Below are 18,930 nucleotides of genomic sequence, written 5' to 3'. Positions count from 1 at the left end.
AGTGGGATTTGTAGTGTCTGATCTGCCCATTGAAATCAATTCTGCAAGTCCCATAATGCACCAAGATGGGGTGGTTAAAAATTCAGGACTGTCCCAAAATCTCCAGCCACTGGGCTTCTCTGCTACAAATATTACATCTCTTAGAGATGTAAGTTTAAAACGAGGACTGGCCAAAATAGTCTCCCTCCTAGAACTGGGTAACATAGCAGCTCTGCATCCAGGTACCACAATATATTAGAAAACCACGATCATTCCTGAAATCTTCCCCCATCCCTGGCAGTTCAGAGAGCTTCATAAAGTCTTTATTAGACTGTGGGGATTTTTAATAGGTGTACATTTTTATCTCTCTAATCCTTTATATAGGTAAAACTATAATAACTTTGGAGATAACATTTCAGGAAGGAACATTTAGTTCCACAAACCATTTCCTTGTGAGATTTTATGTGGCAGACAGGGATTGTGCCACTTCCCTTCTCCCCCCCATCTGTTGGGACTGTCTAATTAACAAAATACCACTTCCCATCTTCCCCCCCCCCCCCCCCCCCCCCATCTGTTGGAGCTGTCTAATTAACAAAATACCACACCTGGTTAACCAACTACTTAAAAGCTCTAGGCGGCCTAGCTTTAGCAAAACCTAAAAATCAAAGTTAAGGATTTGGTAAGAAGGGAGAATTTAGGTAAGTGTTGGGTTATAGAAAGTTGTTTTTTTTTAATTTCCAGTTATATCTGTAATAACCAGTATGTTTAAGTGGCTTTTTTTCCTTTATAATTTAGTGTTAAGATAAATGTGTATCCTACAAGTTGGATAGTTAAGAATAGTTAAAAAAAATGCTTCCCTAACTAGTACTTTGCTTGGTGGATTTAACTGTTACAAAGCAGACTGTTTAGGGCATGAAAACTGGTTACATTGATTGTTGTGTTGATGTTAATATCTATATCCTAGGTTGTAGTGTTCTGGGTAGGACTTTTATTGATATTCTATGTGTTTTCATAGAGCGAGTAGTCTTATGTTGTGGTGTGTTAGGGTTGTATCTATATCTTAACTCTTCCCCCCCCCCCCCCCCCATTCCATCAACACTTAATTTTTTGTTTAATGAGCCTTTTGGATAGAATCAGTGTATACTCTGCTGGGGCCTAGAGCACTTGGGAAAGATTACTGTGTTTGAAACCCACTTACTACCTGTTCTTTCTATAGCCTTTGGGCAGGTTCAAGGACTTCTGTGACATGACGTTTAGGGTAAGAGCCCTAGTTGGATGCCTGGTCTCTACTATGGTCTTGGTGATCTGATTATCACAGTAGTAGTAGTAGTAGTATCCTGAAGCTCATGGCTTTATAGCAGGGGGTAGTGATCAAAGGACTCTTAAAAAAAAAAATCTTTTACTACCAATTTTTAAAAATTCTGCTAGTATTTTTCAATACATACACCAAGAACTACAAGTTCTTCAAGGTTTTGATTCTATGTAGACTTCATGGTGCAGTCAAAAGAAAACCATATTCATTTTAGTTCAGATCTGAGTTCTCTATAAAAAGGAGCTCAACTCATAACTGGAATCAGTGTGGTATGTGGATAAGAACAAATAAAATTGTTTATAAAAATGATTTGGGAGTAAGAAGAACTATAGCAATGTAGCTGTGTAATAAGCATAATTGTACTACTGCTGGAGGTCTAGTATTAATACACTTTATTGTGTCTTGTAAGATGGGCTAGGCTTCCTTGATTGTAAATTAGTCTAGTCTAGCTTTCTGCTTATAGTATTATAAGGCAGAAAGGAAGCATGTATGTGTATACTTATTGCTAGGCCAGCTTCTTGGACCAGCCAATAATTTGTAATAGGATGATATTAGATCCATTTAGAAAATACTCTACCAAAGGAGAAAAACTACTATAGTCTTCACTAGCTTAGGCACAGATTACTACTAATCATTTCTATAGCGCTACAAGGCATACGCAGTGCTGTACACCATACACAAAAAAAGACAGTCCCTGCTCAAAGAGCTTACAATCTAGATAAGGCAGACAGAACAATTAAGGGTAAGGGAATAAAGAGGTGAGGGTTAGGCGTCAAAAGCAGTGGTAAATTTTACAACAAACATCTATGCTGCACACTGAACTTGGCATCAAGGGAAGTTGCCTAACACTAACCAGATGAGCAAACATGTGGACCTCTCTCATATTTGTAAAACTTGTGGATCTCATCTCTGTACAACCTGTAGAGAACAAGACATGCAGGGAGCACCAAATAAGGTGACTATCATTAAACTGAAACCACCCTTATTTTTCTTTTCTTAGCTATTGTTAGTAGCTAAAGATCACTAGGAAATTCTCTTCTTTTCCCGCCCCCCCCCCCCCCGTCCTTTCAATATTTGACTAATTTGTGATGTGATAGTCAGAGCCCACAAATGAGACCTTAATTAGCTGCTAGTAGTAAGCTAAACAAACCAATGCTGTTGTACTAGTGGGGTCTCACTCTCTCTCATAGGTGCAGGATATGCAAGTGTGGCAGGAGCGGAAGTGAAGAAATGTCATGCTTGGCTTTACAGCTTCATATATTCTGCAACTGCATTGCACCAAAAGTCCTAAGGCTAATTCAAAAGTGGTGTGTGGTGCCAAGAAGCAAAGAAATGGTGGCGTAGATGCTACTTTGAAGCCTGCCTTTTGGATCTGGGGCCCTAGAGACTAGCCTGAGACTAACCTCAATACAGCACCTTTCAACTTCAGGCAGAATGTATATCTCCACAAATTACTTGATCAAATTCTTTTGTCTTCCTTGACTACTTTGTATGGCGCTGCCACAACAGGTCTTTGTAAGCCACATTGAGCCTGCAAATAGGTGGGAAAATGTGGGATACAAGTGAAATAAATATCTTACATTTATGGTTGTCCTGGTTCTATGCTGCTTATGAAACAAACACTGCTGATTGCATTAATGGACACAATCAGCCAGACTGAAGACGGTGTGACTTGGTACTCTAGGTTAAAGGTCATAGACTTGGGACTTGATTATACCACCTTTCTGGGTACAACCAAAGTAGCTTACATTTAATATTTACAGGTTCTTTCTCTGTCCCAAGTAGGCTTGCAATCTAAGTTAATGTACCTAGGGTTACAGCGGGTTGGCCAGAGTCAAGGGTGAAGCAGGGATTGAACCCAGTTCCCCAGCCCACTGCACTAATCATTAGGCTACTCCTCCACTCCAAGTGGAAGGATGGATACCTCTGCTATGCTTCAATCTTGTTGACCATTGTTTAGGGTGAAAACATGGTATACATGCTAACCTGGTGAGAGATTCTCTTCTCTTTTCCCCCCCCCGCCCCGCCCCAATCCCAATAGCTAAGATTTAGCAGTCGATATATTTATATTGGAGTAACTTAGCATGAGCCTTACAACTTAATCAGACTTTACTCCTGTTACTTCTGAGGTTCAAGTACTGAGCTTTTGTATGTGGATTTGACTGTTGTATCGCACCTTGAGTGCTATGAGCAAGAGGCTGTATAAGTGTAAAATATTGATGTGACTTTGAGCTAATTATCAGTTTCAATGAACTTAGTCGTATTGGGGGGAAAGGTTAGAAGTGGTGGTGTCAGGCTTATAAAATTCCCTTAGTGTATAATGGAGAAATGATCTTTATTATGCTCCTAAATTGTCTTGCTATGTATCTGAAACTGGGTTCCAGGATGAAAGAAAATGGTGGTAACTTGTTCAGAGTTTGCAGAGACTCCTCCCAGCCTTGCACACAGTAGATGAGTTGCGGGAATAACATTAAAGTACTGTTCTTACCAGGATCACTTTTTTTTTTTTTGTATCAACAGTTTATACAACCTGTGGGCTTCAACAATGAAAGAGGAGATTGCAGCTACTGTGGTCTTCATCACAAGGCTGGTGAAGAAACGTGAGAAGCTGAGCAAACAGAAAATAGACAAATTTGCATCCAAATTGACTAGTATATTGTTTGCCAAATATAAAAACCACTGGTATTCGGAGAACCCTGCTAAAGGACAGGCTTTCAGGTATTGGCGTCTTAGTAACTTAACCAGCTCCCATCATGTCTTCTAGTGTACGCAGCCGGTGCTTCTGTGTCGTCTACTGTCACAAAGCAGTGTTAACATTTAGACCATCTAGTCAAGTAGCTAGTATAGTCTTGCACTTGTTTCTGCTACAAGGATATGGCCAGTAAATAAACTACTGGAAAACTGACTGGGGGTGTTGTGAAGCTGGGTAGAGGGATTCATGGCTGTTGCTTCAGGGTGACGCCTGGTTGCAAGTGTTAAAACATGTTGGGGAGGGAGCTTCTATAGGCCACTGGCAGGATGTGGCTTCAGGGAGGCTTTGAGGGTGGGCCTTGCAGCATGGGCGCCCAGGGCAGTTGCCTTGTTTCCTGTGCCCCCTCCCCCATGCTGGTCCTTCCCATGATTGCAGGGTTGTGGAAGGCACCATGGTGCATAACCCCAGCTCAAGATAATCACTGTAGTGACCAGACTAGGTGTAGAGGGGTGTGGGGAATCTCCAAATAGTGCTAAACAAAGGCTCAAGTTTAGCTTTGGGTTTGAGTAGGAAGGGGGAGGTAAAAATGGATGAAAAACTCATCTGCTGAATATTCAATGCTTAGTAATGTTTGGTTCCAACTTACGTTGGGCATAGGACCCTGCCATTGGTTCAGTATTTAAACTTTCGGCATCATACTAATTTTGTGGTAAATGGGGGGGGTCCTAGAGGACTAAATCTGACATCAATGTAGTTGAGATCAGTGGGTCTCAACTTTGGTCCCTGTGGTCTCCAAACATGCTTGACCTTTTTAGATTGTGTGCCAAGTTTACACATGTTCATTAGGGATAACCTGTTAGGACCATTGGAGCCGACTCTGTGGGTGCTTGAGCACCCCCAATATTGAGAAAATTCCATGTATGTGGCCAGGGAGGGGTCATTTCCATTGGGCTTAGCACCCCCAATAATTTTGAAAAGTTGGCTCCTATGGTTAGGACTTATGAGAGAAAACTAGTCCATTTTCTCTCTAACACACAATTATCTGGTTGTCAGATACTGAAATGGTAAATTTTCCAAAAAGGGCTTTGACAGTACAGAAGGTATTAACAGATCTTCATGTTGTGGGCTTATAGGCCTGATGTGTTTAAAAAGCAAATTCTATGGGTGGCCTACAGATGTTGTATACCCTACAAGTACTAGGTGGAAGATCTTTGGCATGCTGGAAGTACAATGGAGATTATACTCTATATACCTTGGCTTGGGTGTTTTGTGTGTGCAAAAAATAACCCATTTGGAGTATTGTGGGTGAAACCTATTGGAGGCACATCTGCGTTCTCAGTATGGAACAAGTTATTTAAAATGAGAACCAAGCTTGGAGACAAGTTACTTAACCTTCTGGAAAGATATGAGAGGAACAGCTTTTCCTCAACTTAGTTTCTCCCCCCCCCCTCCCCCAACCAGGTGTAGGGTCCCCATTTTAATTAGGTTGGTGGATGATGGTTCTTTGAATTGACAGAATAGCTTGAAAGAGTTGTCTTATAAGACATCTCAAGTTTGGGGGGAAAAACAAGTTTGTGTTATGGAATGAATTTTGTTCTGTTCAAAGAAAACAAAAATAGCCATACTGGGTCAGACATGGTCCATCTAGCCCAGTATCCTGCTTTCAACTATGGCCAATCCAGGTCACAAGTACCTGGCAGAAACCCAATTAGTAGCAGCATTCTATGCTACCAATCCCAGGGCAAGCAGTGGCTTTCACCATGTCCATCTGGATAACAAGACACTGGACTTTTCTTCCAGGAACTTGTCTAAACTTTTTTTAATCCAGATATGTTAACTGCTGCTGCTACATCCTCTGGCAGTGAGTTCCAGAGCAGTATTTGAAAAAAAAATTTTCTCCTATTTTTAACAGTATTTCCATGCAATTTCATTGTGTCCCCTGATCTTTGTGCTTTTTGAAAGAGTGAAAAATCAATTCACTTCTCGATCTGTTCTAAATCACTTGGTAGTTTACAGACCTCCATCATATCCGCCTCAGAAAAAGGATAGGGCTCTTCATTTTGGTCACTTTTAAACCTTTTCTAATTCCTCTATCTCTTGAGATACCTTGAGAATTTAATACAGTTGCAGTAAGGTCACACCATGGCATGATAGGAGGCATTATAATAATCTTGGTATTTTGCATCCATCTCCTAATTCCTAACATCGTTTTTTTTTGGCTGTTGCACACTGGGCAGAAGACTATAGCATGTTGTCTACAATGACACCTAGATTTTTTTTTTCCTCGAGTGACTCCTAAGGTGGACCCTAGCTTCAGGTTGGATTATTCTTCCAAATGTGCATCACTTTGCATTTGTCCACATTAAATTTCATCTGCAGTTTGGATTCCCAGTCTTCCTGCAATTTTTCACAATCTGCATGTGTTTTGACAACTTTGAATAGCTTTGCAAGTTTAATCACATCACTCATTGTTTTCCAGATCTATAAATGTTAAAATAGCACCATCCCCAGTACAGATCCCTGTGGTACTCCACTATTCAGCTTCCATTGAGAAAAATGGCCATTTTAACCTTACCCTCTGTTTTCTGGCCAATAACCAATTCCTAATCCATAGATGGATATTGCCCTATCCCATGACACTCTAATTTTCTCAGCAGTCTCTTCTGAGGAACTTTGTCAAAAGCTGTCTGAAAATCTAGATACATCAACCAGCTCACTTTTATTGACAAGTTTTATACCTTTAAAGAAACAAAGCAAATTGGGGAGGCAAGACTTTCCTTGGCTGAACCCATGCTGACTCTGTCCCATTAAAACACGTTTTGTCTGTGTTCCATAATTTTCTTCTTTATAATTTCCACTATTTCCCAGGTACTGATAGCAGTCTTTTCCCAGCTCATCCCTGGAACCCTTTTTAAAAATCTATATTAGATTGACCACTCTCCAATCTTCAGGTGCTACAGCATTGGGTATATTTTGTGTATATACTACCTTGACCATCCTTATGGCTTCACAAAGGTATACACATTGAAAATTTTCTTCTAGAACCTGAAAAACCACATGGAAGGGGTGATCTTGTAAAGGCTCCCCGGCATAGTTTAGTAAGTTAAAACCTGTACGTTTCTATTCACAAACGTTACCTCCCTAGGTGTATTCGGATAAACAAACACCAGAGAACTGATTCTGTGCTGGAGAGAGCCTGTGCTGAGAGTAATGTGGATTTTGGTGACCTTGGACTTCCAAAGGAGATGACAATATGGGTAGATCCACTCGAGGTATGCTGCAGGTAAGTATTTGGCCTCCACAATGGCCCCATTATACTAAGGAACTTTTTTTTTTTTTTTTTTTTTGTATATCCTATAATGCTAATGATAAAAACATGTATGTAAATTTGAGTAGTAGTTGATACAGGGCCAGTGTTTTTTTTAAGTCTAGAAAAGAATTAATCCTTCTGATAGTACACTTTTTACCTAGCCTCAATCTGGTTAAGGTTCAGAGGGTTCCAGTTAGGATTGCTATTGGTTCCATGCCATAAGGACCAGACTAATTCAGTTCTGAAGTTGCTGTGGACCTCCCCCCCCCCCCCCCCCCCCCCAAACTGACTTTTTTTTCCTAATCAGAACCAGAAATCGAACCCTAGGCTGCCAGTTTATAATACTAGTTATCTGGCTCAGTGGGGCCATGTAATGGTTGAGTCTTCTGATGAAACAGTTTATGATCTACACCCTTGGTAGCTATCATGGAAGTTAAGATAAAACTGGTCAGGATTTGATATCACTAAGGAATATGAGAGGACACATGCAAAGCTCTTTCCATTGTAATCAAATGTGTATTTGGGATATTCTGAAAACTTGACCCATTTGTGGTTCTCAGGCTAGAAGTGAAGACCTAGGCAAATCAAATTTGATTTTCATTTCATCAATAAATAGCTTACTACCTAGTTGTAGACAGATTTGTTCATGACTTTTCAGTAGTAGATCAAAGGAAACTGCATTTGAGTATAGTTATTTCCTCACCCCTAGAGGGCTCTGTACCTGAGGCAGTGAAGGGTTATTTGCCCAAGATTACAAGAGTATCTGAGACTTGAACCTGGCTTCCCAGGTGTTCAGCCCACTGCCATGTTAGGTTACTCTGCTTTCCTAGTTGTATGTTTTGAATGGGTTGAACTTGGTTGAAGTGAGGAGAAAGGACATGCTTGGGCAAACCAGGTGATTTCCAGAACTATACTAAACTTTGGCTTTTGGGGCTTAGCTTTTCATTTGAAGACTCATGCAAAGTTACATAGAGCATATTAATAGATTCAGTCTATACAGATGCTAACGGTTACTTAAGTGTGACCATTGGGAAACCTTAGGGTAACATGTTCTACAAAGATTCTCTTTTGAAAAGAATATTCTTGTATCTTTTGAGGTATGGCGAAAAAAACCGGCCTTTTACTATTGCTCATCTTGAAGGCAATGAGTATCGAGAGATTTCCAGACAAATCAGTATTGCTGTTGAAAAAGCAACCTCTGATTATCATTCTGGATATTCCTCTGATGAAGAGAGCGGTGTTAATGAACCAAAGACCATTCCAACTGTCAGTAATCCAAACAGCATCTATCAGGTAAATTGATTCCATTAGTAACCCCCCCCCCCCCCCCTTACCCTTTTAGTCCTGCTGATCCGGCATAGTGGTTCTTAATGCAAACATGTTGCGCTTTTTATGTTAAAATACAAATATTTAATCAAGCGATCCAGGTCTTAAGTTGTATGGTAGTGTTGACAAATGTCACATGAGCTTTTGTGGCCAGGCCAATGTTTCCAAATGGGAAGAAGTAAAGCAGATAGCAATGATTAGCTTAATGTAATGCTGTTCTAGTTGTCTGTCTTGGATAAAACTGGTAGGCAAAGACTCCTTTTACTTCTTTGTAAAGGTTCAGGAAATAAGTACTACACAAGCTTGACCAGGGGTCACCACATCCCTGAAGAAATACATTCAGGGATGGGTAACTTGCCCAAGGCTGCATCATGTACTACTTTTTCTGGCATCTCCCTCTATGGCATTTAATGTGACTGAGCTTTTTGATTTTGTATTCTTTGTGTATTTTCAAGACTGAAAAATAAGTGTGCCTTGAGTAACTGCTGAAAAGGCATGAATTAGAAATCCTTCCCACCTCTTCAGGACCTAATGGAGGTCATAAATGTTTCCATAATGACCCTAATTTTTTGCTGTAACCCACTGGCAATATAAGTTGAACTCCTCTTTGAGACCAATTTATATTGAAGGACTGGACTTGTCATGAGACATGCTTGCTACATAATCATTCCCATCCCAAAAGTTACACTAGCTTTCTTGTCCCACAAGTTATCCATGCCTTGGGTTTCTCCTACCTGGCATCAAATGTGCAACTCTCTACTGTGGCTATCTACAACTCCAAGGCCTCAACTTTCTTCAATAAGTCCTATACAGACAACAGTAAGCCTATCAAATGCAGGGCTACTCTACATATGCCACTACTAAAACGAGTATAAATACCCACCTAGAGATGTTTGTTTAAACAGTCCTTAAATTTAGTCTATCTATGGCTACGATGTTGAGGTGCCAGCTATAGTATTGCAATACGCACCTGCCCAGTCATCTTGCAACCCACTGCTTTGTACCTTAACATAATCCATATACACCATGTAACCAGCAACATTGACCTGTGGGGTATAAGATCTAATTCAATTGTTCTTCAACCTTGCATGGACATCTATTTTACAAAAGGTCTACTTTGCTATGCTTTTGTTTCTATGGGTACAGGACAGTGTGGACCTGATTCATTAATGGATCCAGTGCCTAAAGATGGCATGTTTTCTTGCACCTAGCTTTGAACACGAAGTACACCTGCCAAAAGCTAGCATAAATGCTCACGCCAAACTGATGGCAGGCATGCAAATGCAGGTATTCTATAGCATGGTGCCTAGAGAATGCCCATATCTGTTCATGGTCATGCTATGAAACTTGGCCATGCTTGTTATAGAATATGGCAACAGACATGTATAAAGAGCAGGAAATAACTTCTGCAAGTCCAAAAGGAGCAGAAAACTAAAGGATGATGGTGACTTCCCCACAAGCAGTGTCAATTTGAAGAAATTTTATTGAAGCACCAGGATGAGACCAGTTTGGTACAGGGCACAGCCACCTGCTTCTGGCCATGTTGGGTCTCATCCTGGTGCTTTTCTTTGAAGTTCACTCCCCCTGTGGCAGTCACTGGGTCATCTTCTACTTTTCTGCTCTGTAGGGTGGATGTGTGCAATTACTGCCAACTAAGTGCTTTTTTTTTTTTTTTTTTGAGTACTTTAATTTAGGCACCTTACACAGACTCTGGGGGTCATACCTACTGCAGTAGCTTGACCACTGCAAGCATTTTGTTCATGGTACAATTGAGGATACTGTCTTCTAATCTCCAAGGGCTGAGACTTAGTGGCAGGTAGCCATAAGAGAAATGATTCAGTGGTGGAGGAAGATCAGCACGTCTGCCTGTTATTCTCCTAAGGGATAACTTTTTTTTTTTTTTTTTTTTTTTTAATTGGCGGTTGAGAAAATAGAGCATTGTATGTGCCCTCAAGTCGCTGGGGGTGTTGCGTACAGATAGGGCTCTGAGCATCAGCTTAGCACCGGCATTAATGCACACAAGGCTGTAATGCAGGAAATGTGCAAGCCAAAGATTAGCCCAAGTTGTATTTAAATGTAGGAAAATGGGTGTAAATGAGATTAGGTTTTCGCTCCCAATGCTCAAACTGCACAAAACCCTGCTGTAACACTGGAAACCTATTGCTAGCTCCGAGGTCTCATTGAGGGGAGGATTTCTCATGATTTTCCTCTTAAATCTATTAGTTCTTATTTGAAAGAGGAAAAGCCTGTGCAAGCCTCGAGCACTGGTGGTGAGCAACAATGATGTAGAAGCATAGATTGGTGCCTGTATTCATTTGCTTGAAAACCTTGTTTAAGCACAGAAGAATTTGAAAAGCTTATCTAAGGAGCAGAACAGCACTGATGTGTGCTGCATTTAGGATTTGAATGAGCATACACACGAGCTTTGCTTATCTCTTGCACAGCATACGTATAACTTGTAATTAAGCATTGGGAAGATATTCTTGCGCACTGGTTCAGTGGTATTTTACGGTGCTGAAGTTTTAGTCTCAAACTAGGCCCTGCGATTGTGCATGCACACTCTACACAAGTTGTTTGTAATGTCAAATTGGTGCCAATTAACTCCAATTGTAGTAGATAATATACTAATTGGTCTATCCATAACTTGTGCATACAAGATCCATAAAATGACTAAAGGGTTTAATCTCTGCCAAGACTTTATCTGCATAGCTCTGTTTAACTGAATTCTTATTACTCCTTTCTTTAGAGCAATTACAGTCAGTCCATTCCACCATGGTCTCATTACTCTCGTCGAAAGATGTACACTATGGATGGATACCACCAATCCAGTTATATACCTCCACACAAGATGTACAAGTCTTACAGACCAACAGCTGCATTTACAGGAGCGCGGGTAGACAGATACCACTGGGTGAACTCCAAGCGCTAAGGCTACAATGGCTTGTGATAAGGCTGCTTTGGTTTGCTTTCCTCCCTTAAACCAAGGGGTGACCATGACTTTCTCCGGGATTCTTGGACCTTACTTTTACAGCACTTTTTAGAAATCTTAAAGATTTTAATGGTTTTAGAGAAATATATATATTTTATATGCTAACAATGTGGTGTCCAAAATTTTGCATGCACTATTGCTACTGAAAAGATGTGAGCTAAATAAATATGTTGGTATTTTAGTGGTGGTTTTTCTAAATTGGTATCCTCATAGTGCATGATGTAGACAATTGTATATCCAATAGAGAATTGGGGATGAAGGAATGAGGCATCTGCCAACCTCCTTCATACTAGCATTGCTTTGTCCCCTTTCCCAGGTGATGTTCATGGGCAGCGCAGAACATTCCTGCCGGTGTCATTCAGCCTACCAATGTTTCTTAAAGAATGAACGCCCTATCGGTGCAGTGCTTTCTCCTTCCCAGGTTTGAGTATCCTTTATCAGCAGTCTCTCTCCAAATAAAAGTGGTGTCTGGTGCCAAGAAGCAAAGAAATGGAGTAGATGCTACTTTGAAGCCTGCCTTTTGGACATGAGGCCCTAGAGACTAGCCTTGAGACTAATATCTTATATTTATGGTTGTCCAGGTTCTATGCTGCTTATGAAACGCTGCTGATTGCATTAATGGACACCATCAACCAGACTGAAGACGGTGTGACTTGGTACTCTAGGTTAAAGGTCATAGACTTGGACTTGATTGTACAACCAAAGTAGCTTACATTTAATGTTTACAGGTTCTTTCTCTGTCCCAAGTAGGCTTGCAATCTAAGTTTATGTACCTAGGGTTATGGCGGGTTAAGTGACTTGGCCAGAGTCATGGGTGAAGCAGGGATTGAACCCAGTTCCCCAGCCCATTGCACTAATCATTAGGCTACTCATCCACTCCAAGTGGAAGGATGGATACCTCTGCCATGCTTCAATCTTGTTGACCATTGTTTAGGGTAAAAACATGGTATACTTGCTAACCTGGTGAGAGATCCTCCCCCCCCCCCCCCCAAAAAAAAAATCCAATAGCTAAGGTTTAGCAGTAGATATATTTATATTGGAATAACGTAGGATGAGCCTTACAACTTAGACTTTACTCCTGTTATTTCTGAGGTTCAAGTACTGAGCTTTTGTATGTGGATTTGACTGTTGTATCGCACCTTGAGTGCTATGAGCAAGAGGCTGTATAAGTGTAAAATATTGATGTGACTTTGAGCTAATTCTCGGTTTCAATGCACTTAGTCATATTGGGGGAAAGGTTAGAAGTGGTGGTGTCAAAGCTTATAAAATTCCCTTAAGTGTATAATGGAGAAATGATCTTTATTATGCTCCTAAATTGTCTTGCTATGTATCTGAAACTAGGCTCCAGGATGAAAGAAAATGGTGGTAACTTGTTCAGAGTTTGCAGTGACTCCTCCCAGCCTTGCACACAGTAGATGGGGAGTTGCGGGAATAACATTAAAGTTCTGTTCTTACCAGGATCACTTTTTTTTTTCTCAACAGTTTATACAACCTGTGAGCTTCAACAGTGAAAGACATCACCATCACATTGTAGATGGCGTGAAACCGCACTCGGTCAGGCAGCCAGACAACCCCTAGCTTCACCTGGACAGCGACCGCTGTTCCCCGGGAGTTGAGCCCCCAGGTGCAGGTGGCCACCAGGACTTCCGGAACCTGTGGGGTTGAGCAGCCACTGACCAGACAGACAGGAGAGCAGGCACAGTCCAGGACCAAGAGAAGCAGCAATACAGCGGATAGTCAGGATTTGATCCAGAAGTCAGGGCAGCAAAGCAAAGAACACGCACCAGACCTCTACAATGATAGAAGTCGAAGCAAATGGATGACCGTGTTCAGTTCTTAAATAGGCATCTCATGAGGGGATCCCTGCCACAGCTGGCGGGCAAGGAACCTCAATGGTCACACCCATAGGAATAAGCCTCAAGAAGGCTGCCCCTCAGGAACTGATGTAGATGCTACACTCAAGATGGCTGTCCTCAGGGACTGATCAAATGCACCTCTCAAGATTGCCGCCCCTCAACTGAACCTTCCCAAGATGGACCGCTGCGACGAGCAGCCAGGTAGGAGTGTAACCATCGCAACACAACAAACTCACTCACACACACATCGTGAAATGTGACTTTTTTAATAAAAAATGGGCAAATCCCAAAAAGACAGATTTCTGTATCGGGAGTCCCTGACTAGATGGAGACATTGATCAATTACTATTTCAACAAGAAGAATCTCTCACCTTACATTTCCCTATCTGTATGATGATAAATTCACTCTCCTAATTTTTCCTATCAAGGCACATTAGCATCTTTTAACATGTTAACCATGTACACACGTTAAACTGTGTACATGCCTACAATATCCCAATAGGCACCTACATGGTTAGCGCATGCGCAAATTGTAGGCACATTAAAAATGCTAATGTGCCTTAGTAAACGGGGCCCATAATTTTGAAAGATATTCTCTTATTGGTAACCAATGTAGCTCATATAAAAGGAGTGGCTTTGGCGACATGAGATCTACATATAAGATGAGCAGCAGTATTTTGATCTGTTTGTAATTTTTTCAGAAGATCACCTTTAAGTTCAGCATAGATGGAAGTGAAATAATCAGATTTGGTGAGGACAAGGGATTGAACCAAAGTACGAAAGACAGATTTAGAGAAAAATGGCCTCAATCGCTTTAGCTTCCAAAGTGAGTGAAAGACACTTGAGGTCAACTTAGAGACTTGGGCTTGGATGCATCAAAAATATTAAACACTGAAAAATGTAAAGGTCCACGTTACAACTGATTCTGCTCATCGCATGCCCCCAAGTCCTAGTATTTTTGGAAAGTGTAAACCAGATGCTTCACATCTACCCATTCAACTCCCCTCATTTTAGAGATCTCTATTGTATCTTCTGTTAGCTGCCTTTTCTCCAAGCTGAAGAGCCCTAGCCACTTATCTTGTAGGCAAGTCGTCCCATCCCCTTTATCATTTTTGTTGCCCTGCTTGTGTTGCCTGTGCCTAAATTTGAGCCTCATCGTACCATACCCTTGTTTGAAGAGCAGCTGAAGGAGCTGTTGAACTTAGAAAGATGTAATGTTGTTTAATTTATAACCTGCCTTCTTAAAGTATGGTGCAAAACGAAGTCACAAATCAAGAATCTGCTAAATAGCACTAGGAATATTTGCAAAAAAACAAAAAAAACCAACCCTGGTTTGATAGAAATGATCTCAGTAGGCGAATGCTATACACTTTTGAAAGTGAATTTTTTTTTATAATAGTCACTTATTTAGAAATCTGAGGCCTTGTTGGTTTGGATTTTAGACTTACTCGCCTTTTCCAAATCCAAGCTCACTTGGGTATAGCTCTTGTGTTGTGACCCTCTGAATCACATCCTGCCTCTGCAGTTTTGTGATGGAACTGGGCAATAGTATGCATAGAACTTAGCAAAAAGACCCACGTGTTTTCAATTACTATAGTTTGCACTTGGGTTAGGATAGAAAAGATCTAAAAGTTAAACGGTATCCCATATCAGTGCTGATAATAAATGTGACCATCTCTGGAAAAGCATGACTAATCACCAGAAACAAAATGAGATTTTAATTTTTATTAGAGCAAATTTGTAATACAGCAGCCCAAGTCCTATGCTTTTTATATGGAAAAACATTTACAGACGTTCAAACCTACGACTGCTTTGGACCCGTGACACGAAAATTGGCTGTTCTCAACATTTTGGATCCACGATTTTACTTATGTTTTCCAGAGACGGTCACAGATGTCCTCTCTACTGTTCTTATTTGATGTGTTTTTATTATTATGAGGCATCTTGTTTAGGATGTCACCTAAAAACTAATGGGTCAATATTTAGTCTGCATTAGTGGGTTTTGGGTTTTTTTTTTTTTAAATCACAAGCTGCCACAAGCTTTTTATACACAGATAATTTAGTGCCAGGCTGTACCTGGATACCAGGACTGAATATCTGGGTATATTGCAGCTGCCAGTACTGGGAAAAATTCAGACCTGATACCCAAACAACTACCTGGACAAAATTAGGACGACTACTAGCACTATCCAGACTTTGTGCTTGGATCACCCTAGGCACATTTCATTTCATTGTTAGAGCAGAGCATTGTATGTGTCCCTCAATCACTGGGGTGTTGTGCACATTAAGCTGAGGATTAAAACCCAAGATTAGCTCAAGTTGTATTTAAATGTAGGAAAATGGGTGTAAATGAGATCATTAGGTACTCACTCCCAATGCTCAGAGGAGCTGCACAAAACAGCCCTATCATCACACTGGACACCTACTACCAGCTTTTGAGGTCTCATTGAGGGGAGGGTGTCTCATGCTTTTTTTCCTCTTAAAAAAAATCTACTCATTTTATTTGAAAGAGGGAAAAGCTGTACAAGCCTCTGAGCACTAGTGGTGAGCAACAACGATGTGGGAGTCCGAAGAATTTGAAAAACTCTAAGGAGCAGAACAGCCCTGATGCGTGCTGCACTTAGGATTTGAATGAGCATACACACGAGCTTTGCTTATCTGTTGCACAACATACGTATAACTTGTAATTAAGCATTGGGAAGCTATTCTTGCACACTGGTTCAGTGGAATTTTATGGTGCTGATGCTCTTGAGTAGTAATTGTCTAGGTAGGGAAACACAAACTCCAAGTCACTGTAGTGATGCTACAACTACTGCTAGGCACTTGGTAAAGGAGTATAGGAGCTAATGTGAGGCTAAAAGGCACCATATGATACTGGTAGTGGTGTTTACTCAAAATCTGAGATACTTTGTGCCTGGGAATTATTGAAATGTAGCTCTACTACTTATCACTTCTATAGCACTACAAGGTATACGCAGCCCTGTACACCATACACAAAAAGACAGTCCTGGCTTAAAGAGCTCACAATCAAAATAGGACAGGCACACAGAACAGCTAAGAGGTGTGGGGATAAAAGGTACAGATATAGGCATCCTTCTAGTCCAGAGCATATGGCACAACATCTGAGTAACATCAATCTATGCTTAATTATTTGTAACCATCTGACAGATATGCCATAATCCACATGGGCAAACAAATCGCATATATAACCATTACAATCTGTTTTAGATCTCAAATTTTTTATCTTGGAATATAAATCCAACTAGTTTCCAAAGCATACTGGCAATATATACATGCATTGCATTTAGCATGAAACTCTTGTTCATAATTTTTGATTCTACTAACTGCTGCCAAAAGAGAGCAGAACATTAGGGAGAAATTCAGTGGCACAGCCTCAAGATCATGATGTATGCCTAATATTAGCCAATACTTGCAGATATCTTTTACCATAATGGACTGTGGTCCATACAGTAAAACATGGCATCCTATCTTTATCAGTAAATTTCTCTGTAGGTATTATCAACCACGTTCTATGAGAATTCTAAGCACATTTATAGGCCTTGTTAATTACTTTTCTTGGGTAACCTCTTTGTGCAAAATGTGTCTTCATATCTTGCACTTGAGAAATAAAATCTTGCTTATCTGAACATAACTGATGTATCCACAACAACTGCCCTACTGGGATACCGTTTTTCAATGTAAATGGGCGGTGACTAGGAGCAGAGCGTTTGTGGATTGCCTATATGCCTCTGTTTTAAATTTATCCTATCATAATTGATCTTTATATCCAAAAATTGCACCTCTAACCCTCTTATGAGTTGTAAATGGATGATCTCATCTGAGCGATTTAGATTGTAACTCCAACAAAATTTCTTACTACCGTTCCACATTAACAGAACATCATTTATATATCTCATCCACTGTAGAATGAACTGATTATATACACTCAAAAGCGCTCTCCACATAATGCCATATATAGACAAGCGATTGTAGGGTCTACTGTGGCCCCTATAGCCACTCCTCTAATTTGTAAAAAATACCCTTGCTGAAAGGTAAAATATTTAATCACCATTTGCTATAATTCAGAATGTGATACTGATAATTCAAGTTATATTTGTTTGCATTTGTATCCCACATTTTCCCGGCTCAATGTGGCTTACATAGTACAGTAGAGGCGCTTGTCAATACTGGTATGAACAAATACATAGCGATGTTATGGTAGTGAATGATGGTGTGGTAGACACATTGGGGGTCATAAGGAGGAAGAGTTAGATTATGTCCTGTATGAACTTGTATATTGTGTTGCAGGGTTAAGGCATTTAGGTTGGAGCATTAGGGTATGCCTTTCCGAACAGGTTAGTCTTTAGGAGTTTCCGGAAGTTTAGGTGGTCGTATGTTTTTATGGCGATTGGTGGTAGTGCATTCCATAGTTGCGTGCTTTATATAAGAGAAGCTAGATGCATAGGTTGATTTTGTATTTGAGTCTTTTGCAGCTTGGGTAGTGGAGATTTAGGTATGTTCGTGTTGATCTTGTTTCTGGGTGGTAGATCTATAAGGTCTGTCATATATCCCAGGGCATTGCCGAAGATTTTTAGGCATATTTTCCAAGCACTTAGCCTTCCAAAGTTCCATAGAAACCTATGGAACTTTGGAAGGCTAAGCTTTGAAAATATGCCTCTATGAACCAGCGTACAGATTTTAAACGCAATATGTCCTTTAATTGGAAGCCAGTGCAGTTTCTCGTAGCAGTATGGCACTTTCAAATCTTCTTTTTCTGAATATAAGCCTGGCTGCTGTGTTTTGAGTAGTTTGGAGTTTCTTTATGATTTGATCTTTACATCCTGCACAGATACCATTACAGTAATCTAGATGGCTTACTACCAGTGCTGTGCTGGTAAATGTTTAACACTCCCTGGTCCACCTCTGTGCCCCCCCCCCCAAAAAAAAAAAATTGTAGAGCTGGGAGAGAGCCTGGGGGGGGGGGGGGGGGCAGTACATTACTCTCTCCAGGAAAAAAAAAAATTAAATGATCCCAGGTTCCAATCTAATTCATGTTTAATGTGGGATAAAATGCCATAAATATAAACTTTTACATATTCCAAACACCTATAATGAAAATAAAATGATTTTTTTCTACCTTTGTTGGCTGGTGACTTTGTTTTCCGGATCATGCTGGCCCAGTATTTGATTCTTCTACTATGTCCTCAACTCCGTTTCCAGGGCTTCCTTTCCATTTATTTCTTTACTTTCCGCCTGCCTTCTTCATTTCTTGGCTTACATCTGTAAGTAAAAGCTGGGTCCTACTCCGCAGACTTGACTGTCCAGTGGATCCAGCTTCTGCCTATCTTCTTCATCCATGTGCAGTTTTTCTTTTCTTTTTCCCTCACCTCATTCCTCACTCTTCCCTCCCCTCCACCCATGTCCAGCGACTCTCTTCTCCCTCCCCTCCAGCCACCCATGTCCAGC

The 18,930-nt window shown here is 40.6% G+C and overlaps 1 protein-coding gene across 2 annotated transcripts; it reads left to right on the top strand.

The window, feature by feature from the left end:
- The first annotated feature begins 612 nt into the window (after positions 1 to 612).
- BTG4 (BTG anti-proliferation factor 4) lies at positions 613 to 12,332 on the top strand. 2 transcript variants are annotated; one of them, XM_030220753.1, is made up of 5 exons: positions 613 to 677; positions 3,812 to 4,009; positions 7,129 to 7,266; positions 8,391 to 8,586; positions 11,366 to 12,331. In XM_030220753.1, the coding sequence occupies exons 2-5, from the start codon at positions 3,837 to 3,839 to the stop codon at positions 11,546 to 11,548; spliced, it is 690 nt and encodes a 229-aa protein (XP_030076613.1). In that variant the 5' UTR covers positions 613 to 677; positions 3,812 to 3,836; the 3' UTR covers positions 11,549 to 12,331. The 2 variants fall into 2 exon arrangements, with proteins under 2 accessions (XP_030076613.1, XP_030076614.1); XM_030220754.1 differs by lacking the exon at positions 613 to 677 and adding an exon at positions 2,521 to 2,727 and having other exon boundaries at positions 11,366 to 12,332.
- Positions 12,333 to 18,930: the final 6,598 nt, after the last annotated feature.

Source organism: Microcaecilia unicolor, chromosome 12 (genome assembly GCF_901765095.1).
Source record: "Microcaecilia unicolor chromosome 12, aMicUni1.1, whole genome shotgun sequence".
Lineage (NCBI taxonomy): Eukaryota > Metazoa > Chordata > Amphibia > Gymnophiona > Siphonopidae > Microcaecilia > Microcaecilia unicolor.
The sequence above is the reverse complement of the archived record's forward strand: the minus strand, read 5'-3'. Positions and strand labels throughout refer to the sequence as shown.

Bases quoted from the DNA above. Each gene is read 5' to 3' on its own strand.
- BTG4 (XM_030220754.1), top strand. From the start codon at position 3,837: ATGAAAGAGGAGATTGCAGCTACTGTGGTCTTCATCACAAGGCTGGTG. The intron at 4,010-7,128 runs GTATTGGCGTCT...TTACCTCCCTAG, and splicing joins GCTAAAGGACAGGCTTTCAG to GTGTATTCGGATAAACAAAC. The intron at 7,267-8,390 runs GTAAGTATTTGG...GTATCTTTTGAG, and splicing joins CCACTCGAGGTATGCTGCAG to GTATGGCGAAAAAAACCGGC.